This window comes from Hakea prostrata, chromosome 7 (assembly GCF_041222555.1).
Source record: "Hakea prostrata isolate BN-2017 chromosome 7, UWA_Hpros_2, whole genome shotgun sequence".
NCBI classification, from domain to species: Eukaryota; Viridiplantae; Streptophyta; class Magnoliopsida; order Proteales; family Proteaceae; genus Hakea; species Hakea prostrata.
Genome location: NC_142606.1, coordinates 59,700,844 through 59,726,951, shown reverse-complemented (window position 1 = coordinate 59,726,951; position 26,108 = coordinate 59,700,844). Strand labels below are relative to the sequence as shown.

The following is a 26,108-nucleotide window of genomic DNA, read 5'->3' as shown; positions in this document are numbered from 1 at the left end:
CAACCAATGGTGGGCAACTATGGGACCCCTTGAAGCAATTCTACCAAGTTCTGTGGTAGAAACTTTCACTATCTTTTGCTAGCATACAACGTCTTGCCCAACAACACCGGACCTGCTCAAGTTCTTTGTCCATTGCAAACTTGGATGGATAATGTTTTAGGACTACTTGATTGCTGAACAATCTAGTGCAGCCCCCAAAACTGGCACTGATAATGAATGGACAATACCGTGTCTAGCACGGTCTTATCATATCAAGTGGTGGGGTAGTTGCGACATATCCAAGTGTAGCATTCCAGCCCTCATTAAGTCTCTCACAGGCCTTGAACCAATTCCAACAATTTCTCAGGCCTCATCTACTAGCAGTAGAAAAGCCAAGCTCCTGGCTAAACAGCTTTGCTCGAAGCCCAAATTGCGGCTCTTAACGAAGAAGAAGAATATGACCAATCCATCAATGATTCTCTGATGCACCATTGCCACATTGGACAACAGGCTCAAGATCCACTGGATGACCATGAAGATGATGAAGATGATCTTCTCGCCGAGTTCTGCCGCTCGTCCCCCTTTGTTTGTGTTACTAGCAAACGCGGGCGAGGACGCGGACGTCCTAAGAATACTACCAATGTCACCGGCAAAGGCAAAAGGCCTTCTGCCAATTAGCCTATCCTTCTAGTTCCCAGGATGCGAAGTTGGGAAACCGTTAGCCATAACGGCATCAAAGAATGGTCCGTAAGCCGTGACAGTAATATCGGCACCCTTTTACCTAGGGTAAAATATGGGTTACCGTTACTATTCCGGCCCTGAATAGTCTGATGTATCCTGTCAGTAAAATGACAACCGGTTCATCATTCTGGTTTAAGAATGGTCTAGTCAATATTCGGTTTGGTCAAATAGGATAAAACAAACCAGCCAGAACCCGGTTCAGCCAAATTGAGTTAATCATTTTGAACCAGATCAATAAGGAAAACAGTATCTGTGACACATGGAATGCCCTGGAATGGTTCATCATCTATAATTTTTGCATCCAATGGTGCAAGATAAAGATCTGCATTCAATGGTGCAAAGCAAACTTATCAAATCAAAGCAACATCAAGGGTCAAGAATCAAGCTTCCAATCGGACGGACAAGGTTAAAAGGAATCTTATCCCCACCAACCTTATCTTATCCTTATCCTTGAAGATTGCTAGCAAATCTGAAAGAAATAATCATGGCCATCAATCAGGATTTCTTGGAATCCAACGGACGTCCTTCTTCTACAAGGACCCTCCTTCTATAAATTGAAGAGGGCGGCTCAAGGGAAATGAGGTTGGTTTTCTTTGCAAGAATAGAGAGCTCAGAGGAGTGCTCCTCCAGGATTAGGTGATTTCATCACTTCCCCTCTCTGTATATGTTTGACAGCTCGCTCTTCGATGCTTTGTAACACGTCTTGTAATATATAAATATATATATATATATTTATTTATTTATTTGGATTAGTATCTTGTTAATTATTGAGTTTTGGGGGGTCAAAGTACTTGGTCAAATAGAGTTAAAGATGGAGTCCCAATTGGGATCTATTTTTAACTAAGATTCCTTTTGGATATTTAGGTGTTATTTTCCAATATGGTTTCTTTTTATTTTTGTTTGTTATTTATTGATTTGTAAAGGGGATCCCTAGTTGAGTCTAGTTAGGTCTCCTTGGACTTAGCTAGATGCCATAGAATGTAGATCAGGCTTCACAGGTAGTCTTGGAATTCACTATGTAGTCTACAATGATGACCTAAAAATATATCCAAAGAATTCAGCCATTTGGTATTAGGAATTCCTCTCTCAAAAGTAAAAGAGTGAATAGTGGTCATCCGTTCCATGTTTCTTTTGTAATATACTAAGGATGGCTTTGATAGGATTTCAAATTCTTCTTTTCAAGGAGGGAGTTGTATTTCCTCTTGCTCCTTCACCATATGAAGTAGGAGTATTTCAATAATGCAATCTTTTCAATCAATGAGATATTCCGTCAATCCCTGCTGTTGTTGCTTCTTAGCTCGCAAGTATTCTGGAAGGCAGTGGTCTTCCATTTCTTCTAAAACAACATTACAAGGTTGCATAATCAATTCATGAGAAATTTACATGTGCTCCTTTAAGTCAAGTCTGGAATCTTTGTTAGGTCTTCTTAGTGTGAAACCTTGTATGTAGGTATAAGGGTCTCTAACACCGTAACTGTTACTTGAATTCAAATTCTAAAAGTTAAAGGAGCAAAATGCCCCTTTAACAGTTAATAAATGTAATTTTACAAAAATACTCCCATACCCTATTCTTAAAAACCATATTGGTGGTTGAATCATGGGTTTGATTTGCTAATTAATTGTGGACATGATTAGGCTTAAAATTAATATCCAACGACATGAACAAAGGTAAAAATGTCTAGAGACTACACGTGAGATGCTTAAGCTGTCTCAAACCAGAGAATTAATAGCTCAAGTCAGTCTGCTTGCTGTGAACCCAACAAACTTGGCCGATCTTCGTGTGACTGATGCAAGCTGCAAAGTGAGGAGCATGAGCTGGTGCTGACCACAATAAGTCTTTGCTGCATAGCTCAGTGTCATGCTTGGATACTACTCTAACTTTCATGTAAGTCGAATTCCGTGGGAGGACCTAACCTGCTATTCAAGATAAGATACTCAAATGACAAGCCAGCAGCCGGATGCTGTGATGCACAAAGTAAAGGATTCTTGCAACACTATGGAACTAGATTCCTTAGCAGCACTTAATCAGGGTATCTTACTTGAAATAAAACACCTAACAAGTTGGGATTCCTTAATCATCAAACTATATCCTTTGAATTATATGCTGCTACAGAGAAGCCTAAGTCCCCCATGGGGCAAGACCGGCTCTCCCTGCCTAATTTTTCTCCTGTGCGGGTGAGCTTGACCGCGGGAGAGCTCCAACAAGTTTTTCCTGATGCAACGCTATTTAACAGATGAGAGCCTTGAGCAAAACCAGAATCATAGGAGAGAGAGCTAAAAGAATGAAACCACTGACGGAATCAGTCTTGTAGTTGCTGCCACTGGACTCTGTTGAATATATAGATAATGTTATGGTGTTACAATCTATCTAATTTCTAAAAGTAAAAGTGAACTTGTAACTAGTGTAAAAAAATCAAAATTAGGAAACTAGATAATCACGATCTGGGTTCTCCCCTTTCGTGGATCCATAAATACACCAAGCATGCTATTAGCACCAACTTAACGTCAGCATTTTTATGGATTTATTATCTTGCAGGCCTGGATTGTTTTTCTTACTCTTACTTGCTTTGGATATTGCCAGCCATTGGCTGCAAATGTACAGGTATGATGTTCTGATTTCAAAACCCAAATATTATATCCTTATGTTCACAAAATAATGGTAACTTCTTCCTGTGAGATGTTCCTACCTTTATCAGATTTTGTTAGAACCCTTATGTTGTCTAAATAACTATTGCTCCATTGCAGTACTTTCCTGTCAGGTAAAGCTAGTCATAAGGATGTTAAAGACAGCACTAGTTGGCTTTTCAAAGCATATTATGGGAATCGATTATTTATGGCTTATTGCTGTGTGGCATCCGAGGTGATTAATAAAAGCTTTTCTCCTTGAGGGGATTTGTGCAGTTTATATTTCTTGATTGAACTGGTGTCTGATTGTGCAGGTCATTTACCTCATTCTTTACCTTTTTGCTGAAAACCAATCTCAAAGGGTGATTGATGTAAGTCTTTCTTGTTTTGAAGTTGCACATCTATTTCACTTTCACATTCTTGATGCCTGAGGAAGTTTCCCTGATACTTGCTGAGTTTGTGCTCTTTTATTTCAGGTTCTAGTGAATAGTGTGATCCAAATTTCACCTGTTTCTTTTATTGTTGTTTTGGCATTGTTTGGATGGGCAATCAAGCAGGCAGTTAATCTTATACAGGCAAGATCTTGGACTCGTGTTAGGTTAAAAAGTTCATTTCCTGATCGGTTCTGAGGGCTATCAAGTTCTTCCTGTTTCGTTGAATTCAATATGATTATGTTCAGTTGGTTGAATGCTTGACTCTGTCCACCCATCCATTGTTTACAATTCAGTTTCCCAGTTATTTCCCCAAAAAGTCAAAATGGATTGAGTTTGATGTAGTTCGGCTGTTTTAAACCAGCCAATCCCTGCACCAGCAATAGAGTAGCTGCAGGAAATCCCTACACCAGCACCAAATTGTGGAGTGGTATTTTGTTTGAATTTTATCTGTAGTTGTAATCCTAATTGGGATTTAGTTTCGAGTCCTAGTTTAGTTTGGAATCATTGTTGGAAATCGCTGTTGGAGCCTAATTTCTATTTTTTTTGGGAATCCTAATGCAACTTTGCCTTCTAATTTGCAATCCTGGTATTAGTAGAGTTCTAATTAGACTCAATTTCTAATTTAGGATCCTAGTATTATGAGGAGTCCTGATTAGACTTTGGATCATAGTTTGAGTTTTGACTCCTAAGTTTTGAATATGAATTCTAAGTTAGCCATAGAGAGCTATAATATAGTTGTAGTTGCTCAGTTGAGGCTGCGACTGAGCGAATGAAAATTTTGCATTCTAGCATTGCTGCCTCTTGAATTAGTGTTCTCTTGCTGAGTTCTTCAAGCACAAGTGCAACATTGCCCTACTTGATTCTCTTGGCAACATTCTAGATGTTGGGAATTTTTGCAAGTGCAAGTTCTTCTGCACTTCTTGAAGCTGCTGATATAGAAGATATGCAACAAACAGTTATTTGAATCATCAACAAACCCAGGACCTGTTTTACTACTCCTCTGAGTCAAAAAAACTAGCTTTCCCCTATCTCTAGATGCCATCAAGAAACCTTAAAATTTCTATAGACTAAACAAGCCTCCAGAACATTCTCCCATAATTGGCATTGAATGTTCCTCATATTTGTTGGAAAACTTGATCCCAGTAGCGTTCTGTTCTGATTGTTAGAAACCCAATTTTTTTGGTCATCTTCTTTTCCCCCAAACCTGGGAGCCATACCCTTTTGCTGTTACTTCAATTCCAGTAATATTCCAACTTCAAAACATCATCAAACTGATGCAAGGACAATACCAAATTAGACTATTTTCCTTCGGAATCAACCCAGGTTCTGGGTTAGTCTTCAGGATCCTTCTTTTAAATAGAACCAGCTATTAATTGAGCTATCCCTGGGGTTAGGGTTTTACCTGTATCCAAGACGGGATGGTTTCATGAGGAAAATTAGGAAATTTTAGGTTAAAAAATATCCCTAGGTGGGCTGGGTCTGTTTGGGAAACTGTGTCTTGTGTATGGAAAGGGTTAGGAAAAGTCGGGGTTTTAACAAACTCTAAAGTGGGATGGTGGATTGAGGTGGATATGGTATTGGGATATCCAAAGACACCCTGGGTGGAATGGGTTTGGCAAAATAAAGGATTGAATCAGATAGGTTGGATGAGTTAGGGTTTAACAATTTAGGAAAGGGGTGGAAAGGTTTTGAGAGGCTTGCAGTTAGGGGGAAAAGGGGAGGGAGGATTGGGGTTGGGTTTCTTGAGTCTTTTCTCTCTCTTTCTTGATCTTTGTTCTTTCTTTCTCTCCTCTTTTTCTCTCTTCTTTTCCTTTCTTTCTCTTTTCTCTTCTTTTCTTTTCTTCTCCCAAGATGCTGCAATATCAAGAAAGGGGCAAGAAAGAAGGGAGGGAGAGGGAAAGGGTTGAGATAGGGCTGCCATTGGGGTTGGAAGAGGGGGAGGGGGTGGGGACTTGCTGCCACAAGGTTTAGATGGAGGGGGAGGGGGAGGGGTGGGAGGGGCTTGCACAAGGGGGGTAGAGGGGAGGGGAGGGGCTGGCATTGGTACTTGATGGGAGTGGAGTGGTACATTCTGAGTCCAGATCCTCTCCACCCGGCCTACCTATCAAATCATCCTCCCACACTCACATGAGTGTGAGTCCCACATTGCCCTGCCTAACACAGACAGACCTTGTGAGTGTGGGTTATGTTACCTAATGTGATTGTGAGAGGATGGTCTGATGGGCAGGCTGGGTGTGGAGGATCTCTATCAGGTACACTCCTAGGTTGTTGTAGGCTCTTGAGGTTGAAGAAGCTTGAAGACAAATTAAAGAAATTCATGCTTGACCGTGGAGATCCTCCTTGGAACCCACGATCCAATTTCTTCAAGACTCAAGTGTATTAATCTGGTCTAATCTTTAAATGAGGGGGATGATCTCTTTTATAGCCAATTACGAAGAAGGAAAGACATTTGGACACAAACTAATCAATTAACAAACTTGGACTCTAATTGTGAATCCCTTTACAACTAGTAATCAACAACCCCATAATTAACAACTTAAAAGGGGGTTTCTTGAACACCACAAAATTAACAAATAAAATAATAATTATCTAAAAAGAAAGTAATTTCCAACTAGGACTCCCATTTGGACTAAGACTCTTTAATAAATTGACTATGAAATAATCAACTAAAGAAAAAAAAAAAAAGATCTTGATTCTTGACAGGACACATAATCTAACTGGATCCATGAGACCCCAAGGAGAGGTCTGAAAATGACCAATACTCCTTAGGGTATTCAGCCAGCCCTGGTTGCCGCATGTCCAATTGGGCCTCATTGGGCCTATTGGCCCTGGTTACATCAATGGCCCAAAAAGCTCCTAACCTTGCGGTAGCCAAGGCTGCCGAATGCCCTAAGGGGTATTTTGGACATTTTCACACCCCTTGGGGTCTTAGGAGTCCAATTAAATTCTATGTTCTAAGTCAAGATCTACTTTTATTTTTTCAGTTGATTGATTATGTCATGGTCAACTCATTGAAAATTGAAAAGTCTTAGTCCATGTGGGAGTCCTAATTGGAACTTGAAATTTATTTTCCTTCTTGATAATTGTTATTTTATTTGTTAATTTTTGTAATCCTCAAGAGATGCATTTTTGAAATTAGTATGTAGTTATGAAGTTGTTGATTAGTAGTTGTGAACCCTGTACTTGATGAGTTCTTTTGCTCACTTGCACATTCCTCAGGCAAACCCCCCATCTATTTATAGATGGAGAGGAGAGTGATTAAAAAGAGAGAAAATCAATCTCTTATTAATTGTTTTCGTATTTTTGTCAATTAATAAGGAGATAAGGAGGGAAGAAAAACTCTCTCCTTTATCATGTGTTTCTTCTCTCTTTATCAACAAAGGAGGCTAAGAGAGAGACACCGAATTTGTTGGTCAAATTTGGTGAGTCTTCTTGTGAGGAGGACTCACAACAAACTCCCCCTCCGGCTTATAAGGAGGGACAACTCATGCCTGCCATGCTTTTATAGGAGTCATGTTTGCCTTTTGGTAAAGCCTTTGTCATCATATCTGCTCCATTTCTATTAGTATGGATTTTCTCAAGCTACAACTGCTTCCGTTCCAGTACATCTCTTATCCTGTGATACCTTACATGGATGTGTTTGGATTTATAATGGAAACTTGGATTCTTACTTATATGGATTGCACTTTGGTTGTTGCAATGAACGACATACTTTTCTTATTTCAAACCGAGTTCTTGAGTGAATTGCTTCATCCACAACGTCTCCTTACATGCTTCAACAACAACGATGTATTTTGCTTCTGTGGATGACAAAGCCACACAATTTTGCAGCTTGGATTCCCATAACATTACTGCCCCTACAAAAGTAACTAGGTATCTTAATGTGGATTTCCTAGATTTAATGTCTCCTGCCAAATCAACATTTGTATATGCTTGTAACGCAGATTTTTGGCCTCCAAAACATAGATAAATGTTAGTAGTACCTTTAAGATATCTCATTATCCACTTCATTGCTTCCCAGTGTTCCTTTCTAGGATTGGATAAAAATCTACTTACAACTCCTACTGCATGTGCAATATCAGGTCTCGTATAGACTATGGCATACATCAGGTTTCCCACTGCTGAGGAGTAGGGAATACATTTCATTTCATCCCTTTCTTCTTCAGTTGAGGGACTTTGTTCACTACTCAAAGTTGAAATGACTAGCAAGAGGGGTACGTATAGATTTTGCTTTGCTTATATTAAATCTTTCAAGTACCTTCTGCACATACCTATCTTGTGATAGCCATAACTTTCTAGTTGCTCGGTCACGATAAGCTTTACGTGTAAGATTTTTTGAGTAACTCCCAAATCCTTCGTGGCAAAGGACTTGCTCAATTGTTTCTTCAACCTGTCAATTTTATTGACATCTTGACTAACAATCAACATAGAGTAAGAGAATAATGAAATCTTCTTCAGAAAATTTCTTAACAAACACACAATGGTTTGATGTTGTTTTGTTATAGCCATGATCCATCATGAATGAATCAAACTTCTTGTGCCACTGCCTTGGTGCTTGTTTCAAACCATACAATCTTTTTCGTAACCTACAGACCATGTGTTTCTTACCTTTGACTTCAGAACCTTCTGGTTGTTCCATATAAATTTCTTCCTCCAAATCTTCATAGAGAAAGGCCGTCTTTACGTCTAGTTGAAGGATTTCCAAATCCATACTAGTAGCTAGACTTAACACAACCATATAGAAGACGTTTTTACTACATGTGAAAAATTTCATCAAAATCAACACCTTTCTTTTGCCTAAATCCCTTCACGACCAATCTTGCTTTGTACTTTGGTTGTGAGCTTTTCTTGGGCTTTTAGCTTAAACACCCATTTGTTCTCAAGTGCTTTCTTACCTTTAGGTAACTTTGCCAGGTCATATGTGTGGTTCTTATGCAGAGAATCCATCTCTTCTTGCATGACTTTCAACCACTCATCTCTATGCTTGTTGTTAGTTGCTTCTTCAAAGCAAATTGATTAGGTGAATACCTGGTAGATTGACGCCGTGGCCTGGTGGATCTTCTTAACTTGGGCTCAACTAGTGGTTTGTGAGCCGGTTGCTCCCTTTGTCCACCAATGGTGGGAGTGCCGTTGTTGTCACTCAGCAAAAGCTTGGCAGGCATGAGTTGTCCCTCCTTATGAGTTGGAAGGGGAGTTTGTTGTGGGTCCTCCTCACAAATTGGGTTCCTCTCTCTTAGCCTCCTTTGTTGACAAAGAGAGGAGAAGCACATGATAAAGGAGAGAGTTTTTTTCTCCCCTTGTCTCCTTATTAATTGACAAAAAGACGAAACAATTAATGAGAGAGATTGCTTTTCTCTCTTAATCTCTCTTCTCCCCATCTATAAATAGATTTTTTTTTTGGGGGGGGGGGGTTACCAGAGGAATGTACAAGTGAGCGAAAGAACTCATCAAGTATAGGGTTCTGGGGGTTTGAGTAAGGTATTTTTTGTGTTGGAGTAGTGGGTTTGAAACTCTTCAAGGGTTGAGAGTGAGTTGAGAGAGGGTGTACAGGGGTATCCAGTTTTTGAGGGTTTGCTTGAGGAATGTGCAAGTGAGCGAAAGAACTCATAAAGTACAAGGTTTGGGGGTTTGAGTGAGGTGTTTTTTGTGTTGGAGTAGTGGGTTTGAAACTCTTCAAGGGTTGAGAGTGTGGGTTGAGAAAGGGTGTATAAGGGTATCCAGTTTTGGAAATAGGGTTGATTTTGGTTATAAATCCAAGCACTGTACTAGTGTTGTGTATTTCTACTATCTTATTTTTAGTGAAAAGTCCCACTACACCGGTGGATGTAGGCAAAGTCGAACCACGTATATTGTTGTGTCTATGTTTCTTTTGTGATCATTTATTCTTGTTATCTCTCATGTGGGTCCTACACAAATTCATGTAGGCCCCACACAAGCACTATTCATGAATACCTTTTTTGTACTTCCTTTTTCTCCATCAATCTTTTACACAGGTGGGAAAAGAGTGAACCATCTATTGATATTTTTCCCAACAAGTGATATCAGAGTCTGGTTTGCGTGACTGTTCGTAAAAGATGTCGATGGAGGCAAGCGCCATAGGTAGATGATCAACTTGAACGGGAGAAACTGGAGGATATGGAAATCCAAGATGAAATATTTGCTATATTGCAAAGACTTGTATGCTCCCATAGAAGGTGCATCGTCATTCCTAAAGCAGATGTCTAAAGCAAAATGGAAAGTCTTAGATCGAAAGGCCGTTGGCTTCATTTGCCAACAGTTAGATGATTTTGTTTATCATCACGTTTACACAAAAAGTTCGGCGCATTCACTATGGCAAAAGCTAAAAGGTCTGTATAAGAGAAAATCCACGTGCAACAAGGCATTCCTTATCAGGAGACTTGTAAATCTTAAATACAAGGAAGGGAGCTTTGTGGCAACACACTTAAATGAGGTATAAAGTATTGTTAACCTACTCAGTTCTATGAAAATGACACTTGATGATGAGTTACAAGCTTTGTTATTGTTTAGTTCGTTGCCAAAAAGTTGGGAGACCTTAGTTGTATCCCTCAATAACTCGGCTTCTAAAGGGAAGCTCACAATAGATATAGTGGCTAGAAGCCTACTGAATGAAGAGATAAGGAGAAAATCCTCGATCTCATCTCACAGTGAAGCCTTTGTCACTGAGAAGTGGAGAAGTAAAACCATACCACCTTATCTTCCTGAGAAATCACGTGGAAGATCCAAGTCAAGAACCAAGATCACATGCTACTACTGTAAAAAGGTAGAGCATATGAAAAAGAATTGCAGAAAGCTTTAGGCATGAATGGAAAACCAGAGTGAGGACTAAGAATCCACTTGCATTAGCTCAGATGGAGACATTATCATCGTTCCAACTAGTGACGAGTTTTGCCTTGCTTTTAAATGCCATGAATCGGATGGGTCATTGATTCATGTGCATCCTTTCATATTACCCCCTATAAAGAATTCTTTACCACTTTTGAATTAGGTGATTTTGGTACAGTAAAGATGGGCAACAATAGCATTTCAAAAATCGTGGCAAAAAGGTAATGTGCGCATCAAGACAAAATGTCGGGTGCCACTTTGTTATCAAGGAAGTGAGGTATGTGCCAGATCTCTGTTTAAATCTGATCTCTGCAGGAAAGCTAGATGAAGAGGGATACCATAACTATTTTGGCAATGGTCAATGGAAACTTACCAAAGGATCCCTAGTGATGGCAAGAGGTAGAAAATGTGCACTTTGTACAAAACACAAGTGCAAATATGTAAAGCAGAGGTAATTGTAGCAAAGGAAGAATCCACTACAAAATTGTGGCATCAAAGACTTGGCCACCTGAGTGAGAAATAGATGAAAATTCTCACAAAAGGGAATATTTTGCCAAATATTAAAGGTACAAACCTAAAACGATGTGTTCATTGTTTAAAGAGAAAACAACATCGTGTTACCTTTAATAAAACCTCTTCCCAAAGAAAAGGAATAAATTTGGAATTAGTGCACTTGGATGTATGTGGTCCTATAAAGTAAAAACTTTTGGGGGAGCTTTGTATTTTGTAACTTTCATAGATGATGCATCTGGAAAAGTGTGGGCATATGCATTAAAAACTAATGATTAAGTTTTTTATGTATTTAAAACTTTTCATGCCTTTGTTGAAAGAGAAATTAGTAAAACTCTTAAATGTGTTCGTTCTAACAATGGAGGTGAGTACAATGGAGCATTTGAAGAGTATTGTAAGGAGCGTGGAATTTGCCATGAACAAACTGTTCCAAGGACCCCACAACATAATGGTATAGTTGAAAGGATGAACTGCACCATTATTGAAAAAATAAGATGCATGCTTTCACATGCAAAGTGGGCACAATGTTACTTGGGAGAAGCAATGCACACAACCATTCACCTAATCTACTTATCTCCAATTCTCCATCAGCCCCTCTGAATGGAGATGTTCCTGAGCAAGTTTGGAGTGAAAAGAAGGTGTCCTATAACTACTTGAAGGTGTTCGGTTGTAGAGCGTTTGTGCACGTCCCAAAAGACAAATGAACCAAACTTGATGAGAAAGCAAAACAATGTATTTTCTTGGGTTATGCTATTGACAAGTTTGGTTACAGGTTATGGGATCCAATTGACAAGAAGGTGATCGAAGCCAGAGATGTAGTCTTTCTTGAAGACCAAATGATCCAAGACTTTGATAAGATTGAGAACCCTCAACCATTTAATGACGATCTTATTGACATTGGTCCAAACACTTCATCGTCGGTGCAAGGTGGAGGGGAGATGTTCAAGAAGGCGAAGGTAATAGTGACAACAATGGCACTCCCACCATTGGTGGACAAAGGGAGCAATTGGCTCACGAACCACTAGTTGAGCCTGAGTTAAGAAGATCCACCCGGCCACGACATCAATCTACTAGGTATTCACCAAATCAATTTGTTATGCTAACAAATGTAGGTGAACCAGAATGCTTTGAAGAAGCAACTGACAACAAGCATAGAGATGAGTGGTTGAAAGCCATGCAAGAAGAGATGGATTCTCTACATAAAAACCCCACATATTACCTGGTAAAGTTACCTGAAGGTTAGAAAGCACTTGAGAACAAATGAGTGTTTAAGCTAGAAACAATTACCTCGAGTGCCTATCTAATCCTTCTCTTTAGATGGATCCCCGATATATGCGTTACAATCTCCTTCTGGACATAAGTTCTTTGATGTTTATGATTGTCCATATTGAATTCAGAAGGATGATGATATTCCATTAGGCAGCGTTTGTTTGCCAAGGTGGGGTGGGGAAAAAAACATGTGGGCCCCATATGTAATGGAGTGAGGGAGAAGGAAAGGAAATGAAGGTATTTTGTGGAAAAGTGTTAAATGTGGGTCCCATTTTGTTTTTTTTCCACATTTTTCCCACAAAATCCCACATATTTTGTGGGGGGTTTTGAAAAGGCAAGGGGTGGGAAAATTAGCATGCCACCTCACTAGACAAGCTTTCCCACCCCATAAACCAAATAAACCACACTTTTGGGATTTCATGGAAAAGCTTGCTCTTTTAAACTTTTTCCCACCCCTTTTTTCCCACAACACCTTTATTCCAGCAAAAACACAATGCCTTAGTCACCTCTTTCCGGATGACTCTGCAGCAAAAGACAAAAAAGATTCCACGCAGAGAATGTGACTCTCTTTGGGCTCGATATTGTGATGGATGCCCTAATGTGGGCCCTCTCCATGATGACCCTGGCAAATATTAGTTCATTGTTAAATATGGTTCAAGCAAGTCATGTCCCCTTGGTTGTTGTTCGGTCCCGGTTCAACCACCATCCTATGAACCACATGTTCAAGTAAGGACAGCCTCTAGTATGCCATTGATACTCCATTTCTTTATGATGCACGACAGTTCATCTTCCATTAGCCAGCAATTCCATGATACCTTTGTTGATGAACAACACAGGAAGAACACATGGAAAATCACTCCTCCAACCACCATCGCCCCAAATGGACATGGAATGGAAAATTCCACCCTTGAAGCAGCCTTTAATTAGCAAGTAGAAAATGCACTGGTCCAAAAACCCCTGCCTCTCTTCTTCCTTGCAGCAATTAGCTCCCTCCCCACCCCTCTTGTTTCCTCCCGCTCGCAACTGTCCCCCTCTTCCTTCTTTCTTGATCTTGCAAAAGCTTGGGAAAAGAAAATAGAAATGAAATAAAGGAAAAAGAAGAAAAGAAAGAAACAAGAGAAGAAAGAACAAAGAGAATTCAAGAATCACCAAGACTTAACCAAAGGTTTTCCATTCCCATCCGAACCTACCTAGGGTGTGGCTGGATATCCCGAGACTATATCTACCACAATCCACTATGCCACTTAAAGTTTGTTAAAACCCTAACCATCCCTAATTCATTCCATGCCCAAGATACAACTTTCTCAGTCATACCCAACCCACCTAAAGGATCTTTGTTATTCTAAAATTTCCATTTGTCTTCACCAAAACCATTTGGGTTGAATTAGAACCTAACTTCCCCACCCATCCCCCTTGTCCCGATTTCGTATTCTACTCAATTTCCTCTTGAGAAAATTCATAACCAAGGAAACTTCTTAAGAATTAACTATTTGTTAGCTAGTTCACTTTAAGAGGGTCATGAAGACTAGCTTAAAACTTGGGTTACATCGCAATTGCTCTTCCTTAAATTCTTAGCTTTATCCGATATTTTAAGATTGATTTATTACAATGCAGAGTGGCTTATTTATAGCCTACATGAAGGAAAACATATAAGGACTCCAAGGGGTTGTATAACAATGTTTCTGTGCCTATTTCTCATTTTTGGTTGTTTATGGGTGTTGAAATCTTGTATGGTTGCACCAGAATGAGCACATTTCTGTGACGAAAAGGAAATAGAAATTTGTATGGTATGCATAAAATGGGCTCTTTTTTTTAAAAAAAGAAAAGAAAACCAAATAAAAAACTTATAAACACATTATGTAAACTTAAGCCAAAGCACCATCCTTTCTAGATTGAATTGTACGGTTGTACCTATGAAAGAAATCATCCATTTTCTAGATCAACAATACCCTTCTTCGTAAATGTTAGACAACTGAGGGTTCACTTTAGTCAGTTGAAGAATAGAGAGGGTTGCCTATTTATTAACTTTTGGCAAATGATGATCACTGTCCCAAAATGGGGCTGGAACTGGGGTGCAGTCTATGTAGAGGGTTTTCTCAGGAGAACTAAAGGGCAAAGAGGAAAAAGTGAGAAATGTTCGTAAGGTGGATTTTGGGAGTGGGTTGCTCTGCGTGTATTTAGAGTAACCATTTGGGGCTTGGCATGAAGAAAGCACGGGACATCTTCTTCCCTTTCTTATTTAATATTTTTGTGGGAGAAAATGGACCCCCTTGCTGCTGCTGCTTCTGGCATATATATGACTACTTGCATATGAATCGGAAGATGATTTGCATTTTATTGTGGTGTAACCCTCTGGTGCAGAGGAGACTATTGAATCACTGCCACATGTTTTCCATCATACCTGTGTTCCTCTTTATATATCCCTAAGTTCTGCAATATTTTATCATTTCAATTTGGCCTTGGCATAACGGCAAAGGTTGCTCCATTGTGATCAAGTGGTTGGGTGTTAATATGGAAACAGCTTCTCTGAGAAAACAGGGTTATAAGGCTGTGTCCATAATGAACCTTCAGACCCTGCAGTGGTGGGAGCCTAAGCACTGGTATGCCTTTGATTTCTATCATATGGTTTGTAATATGCCACAGCGACATTATCAGCCAAATACTAGCTTTTGAAAAAATACTAGCTTTTGAACAGTTCCTGGTGAGAGTGGTTTTGGTGCTCACAATTAGAAGGGGGAACCCAATACCAAAGTTTTTTTTTTTTTTTGTGTGTGTGTTGGGGGGGGGGGGTTTAATTTTCATATGTAGTCTTTATGCCAGCAATTTTCGCTGAGGCTGTTTTGATTCTGTAGCCACAGGGTAATTAATTTTGGTGCTCTCAAGAGGAATTGATTACACATATCTAGATTCTATTTACAATGGTAAATCCGTGTGCTAAGGTTTGTTTTAAATCTCTTGATCATTTCAGATGAAGACTGCAGCTGACATGTGCGTTCTTTATGACATAAATCGAAAGCAAAGACCCGATTCTTCTTAATGTTGACTTAGTTCATAGACTTTGGTGATGGTCTCTGCACTACTACCCATCCTTAGTTTGTATCAATTGTATGATAGATTTTTCCGCTGTAGCAAGAAAAGTTCAGTATTCTGATTTGGATCAACCAGCAAAGCTCTACTAGAAAGTTTCAGAGTTCTAGTGCTGTATCTTGTGCAATATGCAGAGGTTTTAAAACTGATCGTTGTGCCCTACATTACGTACCATATAGGCCAGTGGCATTGCTGGGTTCCCATGGGACTTGTATAGATGATAGTTGTTGGTCATACTTTTTCAAATGCTGTATAGAAACCTGTGTGATTTCTTGACTTTGATTTTTGCTGCTAAACTTACTTTGTTTTGGAACCCAGTGACTAGAGAATATAGGTGGGCATATAGTGGTTAGGCTCGGCTGGCCATTGCTGTTGAGATTTTAGAAACGGTGTGTGCTAGAAAAAGATGAAGTGCTCAAAATGTTGCATGCGGAGAGAATTTTTGTTAAACAAAATTGCAAGGTGGGCTACCGGAAATATGCTCTTAAGTTAGAGCTTCTCAGCATGATCCACAAGGTTGGTGCAAATTGATGGTTGGTAGATTAATTTCGTGCTTTTAGATGGGAATTTAAGTTACAGGCATGGATGTAACTTTGTTCCTAAGAAAGTATACAAAATCTTTTCATACAGGTGCTTGTATTAATTTATAAAAAAAATATAAAAATAAAAAACACCTACAATGCTCTGTTAAAGCTCTGTTTAATTGAGTACATGTCCTGTTAGATTCACATTAAGTTATGACTCACGTAAAGCTGTTCTAGTGGTTGAAATCAACACCTCTTAATGAAGAGGTCATGGATTTGATTCTTGTTGAGGCATATTAATATCCCATCCCTTTGTTTAATAAAGCCCTTCTGTACCAAAAAGAAAAAAAAAAAAGGTAACGATTCAAGTCACTCAAGTGCGTTTGTTTTGTTTCACATTTTTGGAATCTTTGTACAGTTCAGTGCAAGGTCTGCGATTTCATGTTCTAAAGCTGTAAACATGCATGGAAATTCTCTCTCCTGCGGAGTTTGTGTACGAAAAATAGAATCCTTGGCAACATGTATGGGAAGCTTAACCAACAAGGGTGAAATTTTAAAATGCATCTGATGGACAGCCAAGTTCCTTAACAGGCTTCAGTAGCTGAAATGTCCAATTGCAATTTATTGAAGGTCCAAGTAACTGAATGGTCAGTGAAATAAATCCCTTTCAATATATTGAACATGTCGTCCAGCTGCAGATTTCTTTACCTGTGAGTATCACTGCATTTTAATGGAAGTGAGGAACTGTGAAAGGCATTTCAGGGCTCGGAAAGAATATGCACATCCAGTTGTTTAGAGCCAACTCAAAAGATGACAGTAGAAATTCTGGCAAAGCATCTTGTGTGCTGGATGCCTAACTGGGTTGATTACTTTCAATATGAAACTGTGAGCCAACTCAAAATATTGCTCTTATGACCCTTAGAATCTGTAATCAAACTCTTGCAAAAATGGCTTGATAATGTTGAAAGTCCTGAAGGCATTTTGAACAATTATTTCATCCATCAAAGACCCCCAAAATATATTTGTGCATTACACATTTTTAAACTTGATATCTAGAGAAGAAACAGAGCTGAATGTAGAGGGAGAGTGGGTGCTTAGGAGAACATTTGTACAAAACGTTCTGGAAAGAAACTCCATCTCTATTGAGCTCTCCAAATTTAATGGGTTTAAGTACCACCATTTGTACCACATTTTGTCTGGGATTTCTGGTTTTGTTGAATTGTGTTTCATGTCATTACTTACATGTCACTTGATAATACTGGAGTTTAACATAGGTAACATCTATATTTGATAGAGCAAATTCAGTATTATCTTGGTGTTTCCAACAATTACATGTCACCCTTAAAAAGTTGAAACATCACCAATAATCATGGACACGAGCACTGTTAATCTTAACTAGAATAACAATGTTGCTATTTTTCATGTCTGAAAAGAAAAGCACCAACAGATACAAGACTGGTTATTGAAGTGGGTCTTAGGGTCAGGCTGGGGGATAGTTTTGTTTTTCTCATTCAGAAGGAAATATATTTCTTTTTAATAAATGATGATGGAATCAGATGATAATATCCTCCATCTTCCCCTAGTCGAGCTCCCAACCACCACTGCTTCTACTATTGTAACAAATTTAACCGGTCACCCCCACATCACCCTCTACCAAAAACTTGTAACCGGTTCGCACTCTTTTCGGCCGTCAAAGGTTTTGATGACCCTACCTTAACTTGTAAACTCCATAACTGCTAGAATTGATTCTCATCCATGGTCGTCCAACCATCTTCTCCTTTTATAAGCATGATAAACACTTCTCCCTTCATTTTTTCATCCATTCAGAGCTTCCAGTCACATAAACATGATTTCGATTCTAAGTATTTCCCACAGAATCAGGGGTTTGCCAAATCTTATAGCTATAACTTTTCTGCATTTCAGCAAACAGATTTAAGAACTCAGAAAAGAGATGCCAAGAATCAAGAAAACAGAATTCAGATTTCCATTCTCCAACAAAGCCATTGTTGAGCCCGTAGGAAGAAAAGAATTTTGATGCCAATCCAAATAACCCAGAGTTCAATCTGAAATCCCTTTCAAATAACGATGAAGGGGAAGGGGTTAACATAGAGATTGGGTTAAATGATACGAGTTGATGGGAAATTCATCGTCTCACATCTGGGTTCACAAAACATAGCTTGCATCCAGGATTTGGAAAAATGAGCAGAGGTTGATGAGATTAACTAATCCACCAACGAAAGGGAGAGTGAGAAGTTGCTAGGATTTCTTCAGGAGGAAAAAAACAGAGAACTCCAATTTGCAAAATTGTGTGAAAATCAAAGGAGAAGAAGAACAGCAGCAGGTTTTGTCAGCCTGGGCAGGAGGTTGCTGAAAGAGCAGCAGGCGCAAAACCAAGAGCTGTTCTGAAGAGCTGGTTTGAAGGTGAAAAAGTGTTTTAGGAAGATGAACATGATATTAGGTATTATGGGGCTTTTATAATTATTGGAATGATGAAATTGTGACTTAACAGCTTTAAAAAAAAGAACCTTCCCCTCCAAAAATGAACTTTATTAGTTCCCTTGTATTAATAGCACAAGCATAATGAAATTCTTTCCAAGAACAAAATGCTTGTTATGGTTCATATCTTTTGGTTTGATTGATCTTCCTACCACCCTTCACCACAAATTATTCAAACAGTAAAATCCAGAGCTTGAATTCATACAAAAAGAAAATGAATTCATGCAAAAAGAAAAAAAAATACAAAGCTTGGATACTAATATCAACTTGCAACAAACTAACACCCATCACTTAGCATGAAAATCAGAAAGCATGTTGTGAACGTGAGAAGCTACACCTTTACCAGCAGCATCAATCTTCTTCACAATGGCACATACAAAACCCTAATTCATATTTCCCAACCAATAGGAGATATGATGGGTAACTAATGAAAATAACCCAGGACCTGACCTCCAACATTTTGTCTAATAGCCTCCTCATGATCCAAAACACCATTGGGAGTTGTAACCACGACGTAACCCCACTGCATGAGGGAAACGAGTGTACAGAAAAATGGTCAAACATCCTCTTTATGGGGAAAATATTAATAATATTTATGATGATAATGATAATAACAACAATAATAACGACGACCACAACAACAAAATAATAATAAAAATAATAGTAATAATAATGGAACATATCTTCTAAATACTGCAAATAATTGATAAAACAGTTTCTAGAAATGGGGCCATTAAGGTTTTGATGAACCCAAATAATCCCTAAATGTGCTATAGCTTAACATGAGCAAAGCCAGGAATTACTTCCTGAGCAGGAAAACATGTGGAGACTGGAGAGCCATAGGCTATAATTTCATTCCACCCTTGCTACCACTGGAAAATAAAAGACAGAGTTACTCCAGAACTGGGGCCATCAAGGCTATCATGACCCAAGTAATCCCTAAATGTGCTAAACTTAACAGGAGCAGAGCGAGGATTTACTTAGGAAGAGGCAAACATGAGCAAAGCTATACATTGAAATTTCATTCCACCCTTGCCACCACTGCTATACACTAAACATCCCTTAATAACAATGAAATATTATCTATCAGCCCATCAATGTTATGATGATTCCATTTAATCCCTAAAAGTGCTACATCTTAAAAAGAGTAAAGCCCATCCAGAGGAGGCATGGGCAGAGATACACACCCTTGCTACCATTGCTATACACTAAATTTCCATCAATAACACTGGAACATATCATCTGAATACAGAAAGCAAAAGATAAAACTGATTCTAGAAGTGGAGCCCTCAAGATTATGAAAACCACATTAATTCATAAATGTGCTATAGTTTGATAGAACCAAAGCCAGGCCTTATTTGCAGAAGGCAAACATGCGCAGAGTACACTAAAATTTAAAACCACCCTTGCTACCATTGCCACCACCATTGCAGCAAAAGACACAGTATGTTTTAATAATTTGTAGTACAAAGGTAGATTTTTAACCTAAAACCACTACTAGACTAGCGGACAAGGCCCTATAGTTTTGGATGCTTTAAAGCATTTGATTTGAATCACAAAACTAAACAATAAGATAAAGATTTTCAGGTGTGCATCTACAGCTCTAGTATCAGCTGCCGTTGAATTGTTTGCCTATCCACAGAAATCTACCATTAAGAAGATAATTCATTGGGGTTAGTTTCTACCTAAAAGATCAAATCCCTAGTGTAACATTAGTAATGCGAGAAACAATAGACGTTATTATGCACAGGCCTTGTGAACTACAATACAGAATGGATCCTACTGTTTTACATGATGTCTTCCTCCATGTTTATGAACCTCTTTTTACCTCGCATAGCATGAGAATACATTATTTGAAGTGTGCGCTGTTTTGTTCTTTGGGTACTTGCCAACTGAAAATTTTGTGACAGGGATAACAAAAAGATGCCCAAATACAAGAAAAAACCATAAGTCCCAATCTTAGTCTGTATCATCTGAACAATATTCTGTTTATGAAAGAAAGGAAGGCGTGCGGAGTGGAGACAAGGATTTTTCTTACATAAGGTTCCCACTCCCAAGGATTAGAGATTCCAATAAAGTCAAGACCCAACACATCACCTTTCTCTTTGTGGTGGCTTGTCCAATCACAAGTATAGTTGTTATCTTTCTCTTTGAGATCTCAATTCCAGAGAGTTTCAAGAATCCCTCTTTTTCCTGATCTGGTTCCTCCACCACCACAAACACCATTTATGTTCAGCCATGATACACTTTCTAAGCTATTGGGAGAACCCAACTACTCTTTTTAGTAAACATGCATATTGACATCTCCCAGACCAAGCCAACAGTTGCATAGGAAGGGTGCTTAATGATGAACTTTGAAATATATGGAAGGCTCACATAGGCAGGGAGGAAAAAGAGTGTCACTAGCACTTGTGTACATCATTTTTCCCTAGTTTGATATTTCCGCATCATAAATATTCCTCAGTCACACCAGATGGGAGGACTATTTAGATTCAAAATAGACAATACAAGTTGCAACAAGAAGCAAGTGGGAGTTTCCAGCGTAATATTGAAGATGTTCTCACCCATATTCATCCTATATATGATACAATAATAGAAAATAATTTAAATTATTGATTAAGAGCACAAACCTGCCCATCTCAATTCTCAAAACACTTGTGGTGAGCAAATATACACTAAGTACTACATATATTTGTAATTACAAACCCAACATTCAAGTCAAGTCACTTCAATGCCATTAATTTTTTTCCTACTTGGATACAATTGCTAAAAATATGCAAATATACCAAGATATAAGAATTTCTCTAGACTATACACCAGTCATATATCCAATTTGGAAGTTGGAAGGCTGTAAAAACTCATAATCTATCTATTACAGTAGTTTAACTATTATAATGACATAAATAGGATCTTTAGGCTGTGGATAACAGAAATGAAAACATAATCAAGAAGACCAAAAGAGAAGGATACAAAGTCAGCCTAGAAAAATAAATAACTAAAGCCATGAAGAGGAAACACACCTGATGAGTTGGAAGCATACGTAGTCTATAGGCCTCAACGTCCTTGGCTTTGATATCTTGCCTATAAGTAAGTGCTCGACAATCATTTACCCTGCCTTGTAGTTCAACAGTTATCCGTCCTACCCTATGTGGGTCAAATACCTGAAAATCTTTGATATAACCTGGAAAGCAGATGAAATAAGTCACTTCAAAACCTGGAGCTCCAATAGAATTTGGAAAAAGTGCCACGTGCTGCCATAGATAAACATGTTGAACTGGAAATCTACACATAATTCAAAACCAGTGAAGCACAAACACGATATAGATTCAATTTAAGTCAACAAAGCATTGTTCCTATTTCTTGGGGACAGCTACGCCAACACATGCAAAGACAATCAAAACAACTTGAGAAGGTTGTTCACACTAGTAGGGGATCAAGAATGCAAGTCCAGTTCACCAACATCTGACATTAGGTTTCACAAGAGTAAGACATTAACAGCAATTGGCAACTGGTGAAAAGCAACAGAGACAAACTTATGTCTATGATTAACATAATGATTTTTTTAAGCTGGACACTCCTTGACTTATCTCATAATCAAATGAACATTCCTAACTGTGTTTTTCACGATTACCAACCTCCCCTACTTTACAACCAACATTTCACTTAAAGCCATTCCATCAGTATTTCATTGTTTGTAAATGGTGAAATTTAGAATATAATATTCCAGAGACCATAATATCCTTGATAGCTTACTGTTACCTATATACAGTTGATGGATTTATGCTTTTGCTCTTAATCCCAATCCCATAACCATCTTCCATTTTCTATGTCCCAGAAAACCCTAATCTGCCAATCTAAATCCTAACCTTCAAATCTAGTCAACTAACCCAACTCCCCTGTCATAGAAAAATACAGCAGCAAATGATTTTCTTCCATGTAATCTCCAGAGTTATCCTTCATAACCAGAGGCAGAAACCTCAAAGTTAAAACTGTAAAAGGCCCACATGAAAATTTTGCAAACCTTGTCAAACCCTAACACCTTGCACTTAGGCAGCAACACTCTCTTTATTAATTGTATTCTGAATTCTGTAATTTGTTACATGCCCAGGGCTTTATTTATAGCCATACATAAGAAGTCTTAGCGAAATTAAGGCTTAGAAACTAACTCTCCTACTTGTATTCAACATACTAGTCCAAATCCAAATAGGACTCTTATAAGTAAACCTAAAAGGACTCCTTATCATATCCTAGGATGACTCAAATCTTAAATTAAAATAAACCATCAAAAAAACTATTCTGCCCTTATAACTTGAGTTATGCAGATTTTACATAATTGGACCAATTAATCTAAAATAAAAACCCATTTTCTTATTTGGCCTATATGCTAAAATTTTAGGTCCATAGAATAGTCCCTTGACTACAAAAACATATTAGACAATGGTCCAATCCTCAAATCTATCAACCCAAGGTTGATTTCAAAGGAAAATAGGCCAATTCAGTGTTTGAGGTGCATCATTAATGTTCAAGAAGAAGTCCAGGATGGTGACCAAACTAAAGGAACACACTCAGCAACGCTGAGGGAAAAGCTTTTTGTTTTCTTGATTAATTTTTCAGGGTGAAGCTAAGACCCAGACCTTGTGGTTTCAATGTTGAGTTTTCAGTTACTAGAACTACAATATGAAAATATGAAAATATGAGAGTCTAAGGCTAAATTTTTTTAAAATTCAGACCTGTTTAATAACTTTCAGTTCTATGCTCTTCTCAGGATTCAAGGCATACAATAATCAACGCTAACTAAGAAATAGTCACGCAAACTTTGCCATCTCTTCATCCACTCACTACCACAATAATCATTTCGTTATCGTCTTCTACATTTTACTTCGTCCTCTTTTTCCATTTTGTTGAACAAGATCCTAGAATTCTGCAAGCATGTACTCTCTGCTTTGTTCACAAAGAATATAGCTGATCAGCCTTACCTCGAGCATCGTTCACCTTTTCTTCGGAGGTTTTAGGAAATCTTTGATTTCACCAATTCCCTTGTAATGTACATGATATAATTCAATAATCCATGGCAATCCTGTGGTGTTTAGGCAAATTATGAAAACCAAACTTGGGTATTTTTCCGCTTACCAAACATAAGATGGAACTGAAACAAAATCTCAGAAACAAACAAGAAACATCTAATCCTTTACTTGCCCATAACTAACAAATGCTACTTCTATGTGAAAATCGATATATAAAAAAGAAACCCAATTTCAATTCTAGCAGAACCCTAGTTCCCAATAAGTATAGCCGAAAGAAGATGACAGAATCATAGAGCTAGATGTTGACCTCAAATGAATGAACAGTAAAAGTAATGGATGGAGATAGTGTTAACCTCGATGTTTCATGATCTTGAGAAACGAAGCCATAACGGTAGAGACAGGCTGCAGATTCGCCGTTGCTTTTCCTCTTCTCTCTGCATTTACAATCGTTCTTAACGCATCATTCAGTATTCTCCTCCCCATCTTTCTTCCTCCTCTCTCCCACCTACGGTGATTACAGGATACACTAACACACTCAGATGAACTCGCTGACCAAAGAAAGGGTTTAGGTGGGGGCAGTGAAGAAATTTTGAAAACTGTCAGGGGTAATTTGGGCATGAAGATGGTTCTGGTTCTATTTTTGTCTCGTGATCGTGAGTTCGTGACTCATGAGTCATGGCTCATGGTTCATGGTTTAAAAACGGCCACCAGATCATTTAAAAACAAGAAAAAATATCTCTCTTTTTTTGGTAAAGAAGATAAAATAAAATAAAAAGTATACAAATATATATGTTTTTCTTTTTTTTTTTGGTAAACAGTACTTCATTCAAAAATCTAAAAAAAGTACAAACACAACTGCATGAGTACACAAGGTTCGAAACGAACCAAGGAGCGGAAAAAGACCAAACTGACTAATGGTTTAGAATTGGGTTCACTAACGGTGTTGGGTCAAGTCCAAAATGCATCACGTCCACAAAACCCTTAGAACAAACACACCCCACCATTGGGGAGATGTGAAATAACATCCACATAGGGGGACAAACAGACAAGCACCCAAGAGGGGGACAAGCTTCGCGTTGACGCCTCAAGGGCGATACAAAACTCCTTTTTCTAGCAGAAGAAATGAAAACTGATAGACATAATGGGATCCGCCAAATAAAGTTGGCATCTTGAAGAACTTTTACCCAGTTGGAGTTGTTCTTTGCTGATGTGCACCAAAGAACCTCCCCCAGAGGATCCGTTATGGAGTGAAAGAAAAAAAAGAAAGAAAAAAAAAAAAAAAGAAAAAAGAAAGAACACAAAAGATAATACACCGCACAGATTTTCTAAGGGGAAACCCTAGATCCGGGTTATTGAAGCGGAGTTGGGGAAAGAGGGTAATGAAGACGGGAAGAGGGAAAAGACCGAGAAAAAAAAAACGAGCGGGAGAAGAAAAGAAGAAAAGAAAAGAGCAGAGGAGCAGAGGAGAGAGGAGAAGAAAAGAAGAAGAATCAGAGGAGCCGGAAAGAAGGCGGGAGCAGGGGATGAGCAGAGGAGAGGGAAGCGGGGGCGGAGAGGGGGTGGAACGGAGCAGAGGAGAGGGGGTGGGGCGGAGAGCAGGGAAGAGTGGGACGGAACGGAGCAAGGGAAAGGGGGCGGAGTGCAGGGAAGAGGGGGCGGAAGGAGCAGAGGAGGAAAGGGGAGAGACGATGCAGAGAAGGGCAGAATGAGCAGAGGAGGCGGAGAGCAGGGACGCGAGCAGGGACAATGAGCAGGGCGGCGAGCAAGGGAGGCAGTGAGTAGGGGAGGCGGGGAGAGACTACCAAGCAAGCCTCTCCGCCTCTCAGACGGCACAAGCGTTGTGGGCGATGATCAAGGTTGCAGAGCTTCTCTCTCCTGTTCCACCACTTTCTTATCTTCTTCTCATACTATGTTGATAGAGGAAACAAAGACATATAGTAATATCAAATTTGAAAATGGAAAACAATAAAGATCTCCAGCAACCATTTGGGCACATGAAAACCCAATAAAAATTGATGATAAAAAAATCTTGCAAAGTTGTTATCTAGATTTTCTTTTTGGGTCAACAATTAATCTAGATATTTAAGATTAGTTCTTCATGAGAGGCTGACACAAATGATGGCATTTCTTAAAAAATTAAAATAATATGGATAAAGTGAAGAATTGTATTTTGAGTTTTGTATGATCAATTTTTTCCATTAAACTTGAAAGGAAAATTGATGATAGGTTACCATTGGTTGAGTGGGGGATCAATACCTGAGTCATTGAGGAAGGCTTGGCCCCCATCATTGAAATCCGCCTACGTTCACTTCAGCTTACCTATAAAAACTGGGTTGGGTTGTCTTTACCCGTCACTCCTTCTACCACTATGCAATCAGTCCATTATATAGTCTTATGAAAATGTATTAAAGATGGATTGATTGGAAAACTATGAAAGGTAAACTAATGCGAATGACCATATTAGAACTAAGTTGGGGGCAGTTCTGATCTATGATAAACCTAGAGAGTCATTTGAAGTGGCAAAGGTAGTGTTCAACAAAGGCTTCTAATTCTATAATCTGGAGGAGTGACTTGATT

At 38.8% G+C, this 26,108-nt stretch overlaps 2 protein-coding genes across 3 annotated transcripts in view; one reads left to right on the top strand and one right to left on the bottom strand.

Annotated features, from left to right (window-relative positions):
* LOC149011534 (putative CDP-diacylglycerol--inositol 3-phosphatidyltransferase 2) overlaps window positions 1-16,037 on the top strand; it is a 29,233-nt gene extending 13,196 nt beyond the window's left edge. Inside the window, exons 7-11 of one of the 2 annotated variants that reach the window (XM_089160617.1) lie at window positions 3,256-3,321; window positions 3,465-3,579; window positions 3,659-3,706; window positions 3,821-3,919; window positions 15,369-16,037. In XM_089160617.1, coding sequence (XP_089016743.1) covers window positions 3,256-3,321; window positions 3,465-3,579; window positions 3,659-3,706; window positions 3,821-3,919; window positions 15,369-15,437 — 397 coding nt within the window. In that variant the 3' untranslated portion in view covers window positions 15,438-16,037. Of the gene's footprint in view, window positions 1-3,255; window positions 3,322-3,464; window positions 3,580-3,658; window positions 3,716-3,820; window positions 3,920-15,368 lie in introns of both variants that reach the window. The other variant, XM_089160616.1, reaches the window with a different exon arrangement.
* Window positions 16,038-18,270: 2,233 nt separating this feature from the next.
* RPS15AE (ribosomal protein S15A E) lies at window positions 18,271-24,082 on the bottom strand. Its single transcript, XM_089163726.1, has 3 exons — window positions 23,885-24,082; window positions 21,528-21,688; window positions 18,271-19,030 (listed from the first exon to the last, which is right to left on the bottom strand). The coding sequence occupies exons 1-3, from the start codon at window positions 24,012-24,014 to the stop codon at window positions 18,932-18,934; spliced, it is 390 nt and encodes a 129-aa protein (XP_089019852.1). The 5' UTR covers window positions 24,015-24,082; the 3' UTR covers window positions 18,271-18,931.
* Window positions 24,083-26,108: the final 2,026 nt, after the last annotated feature.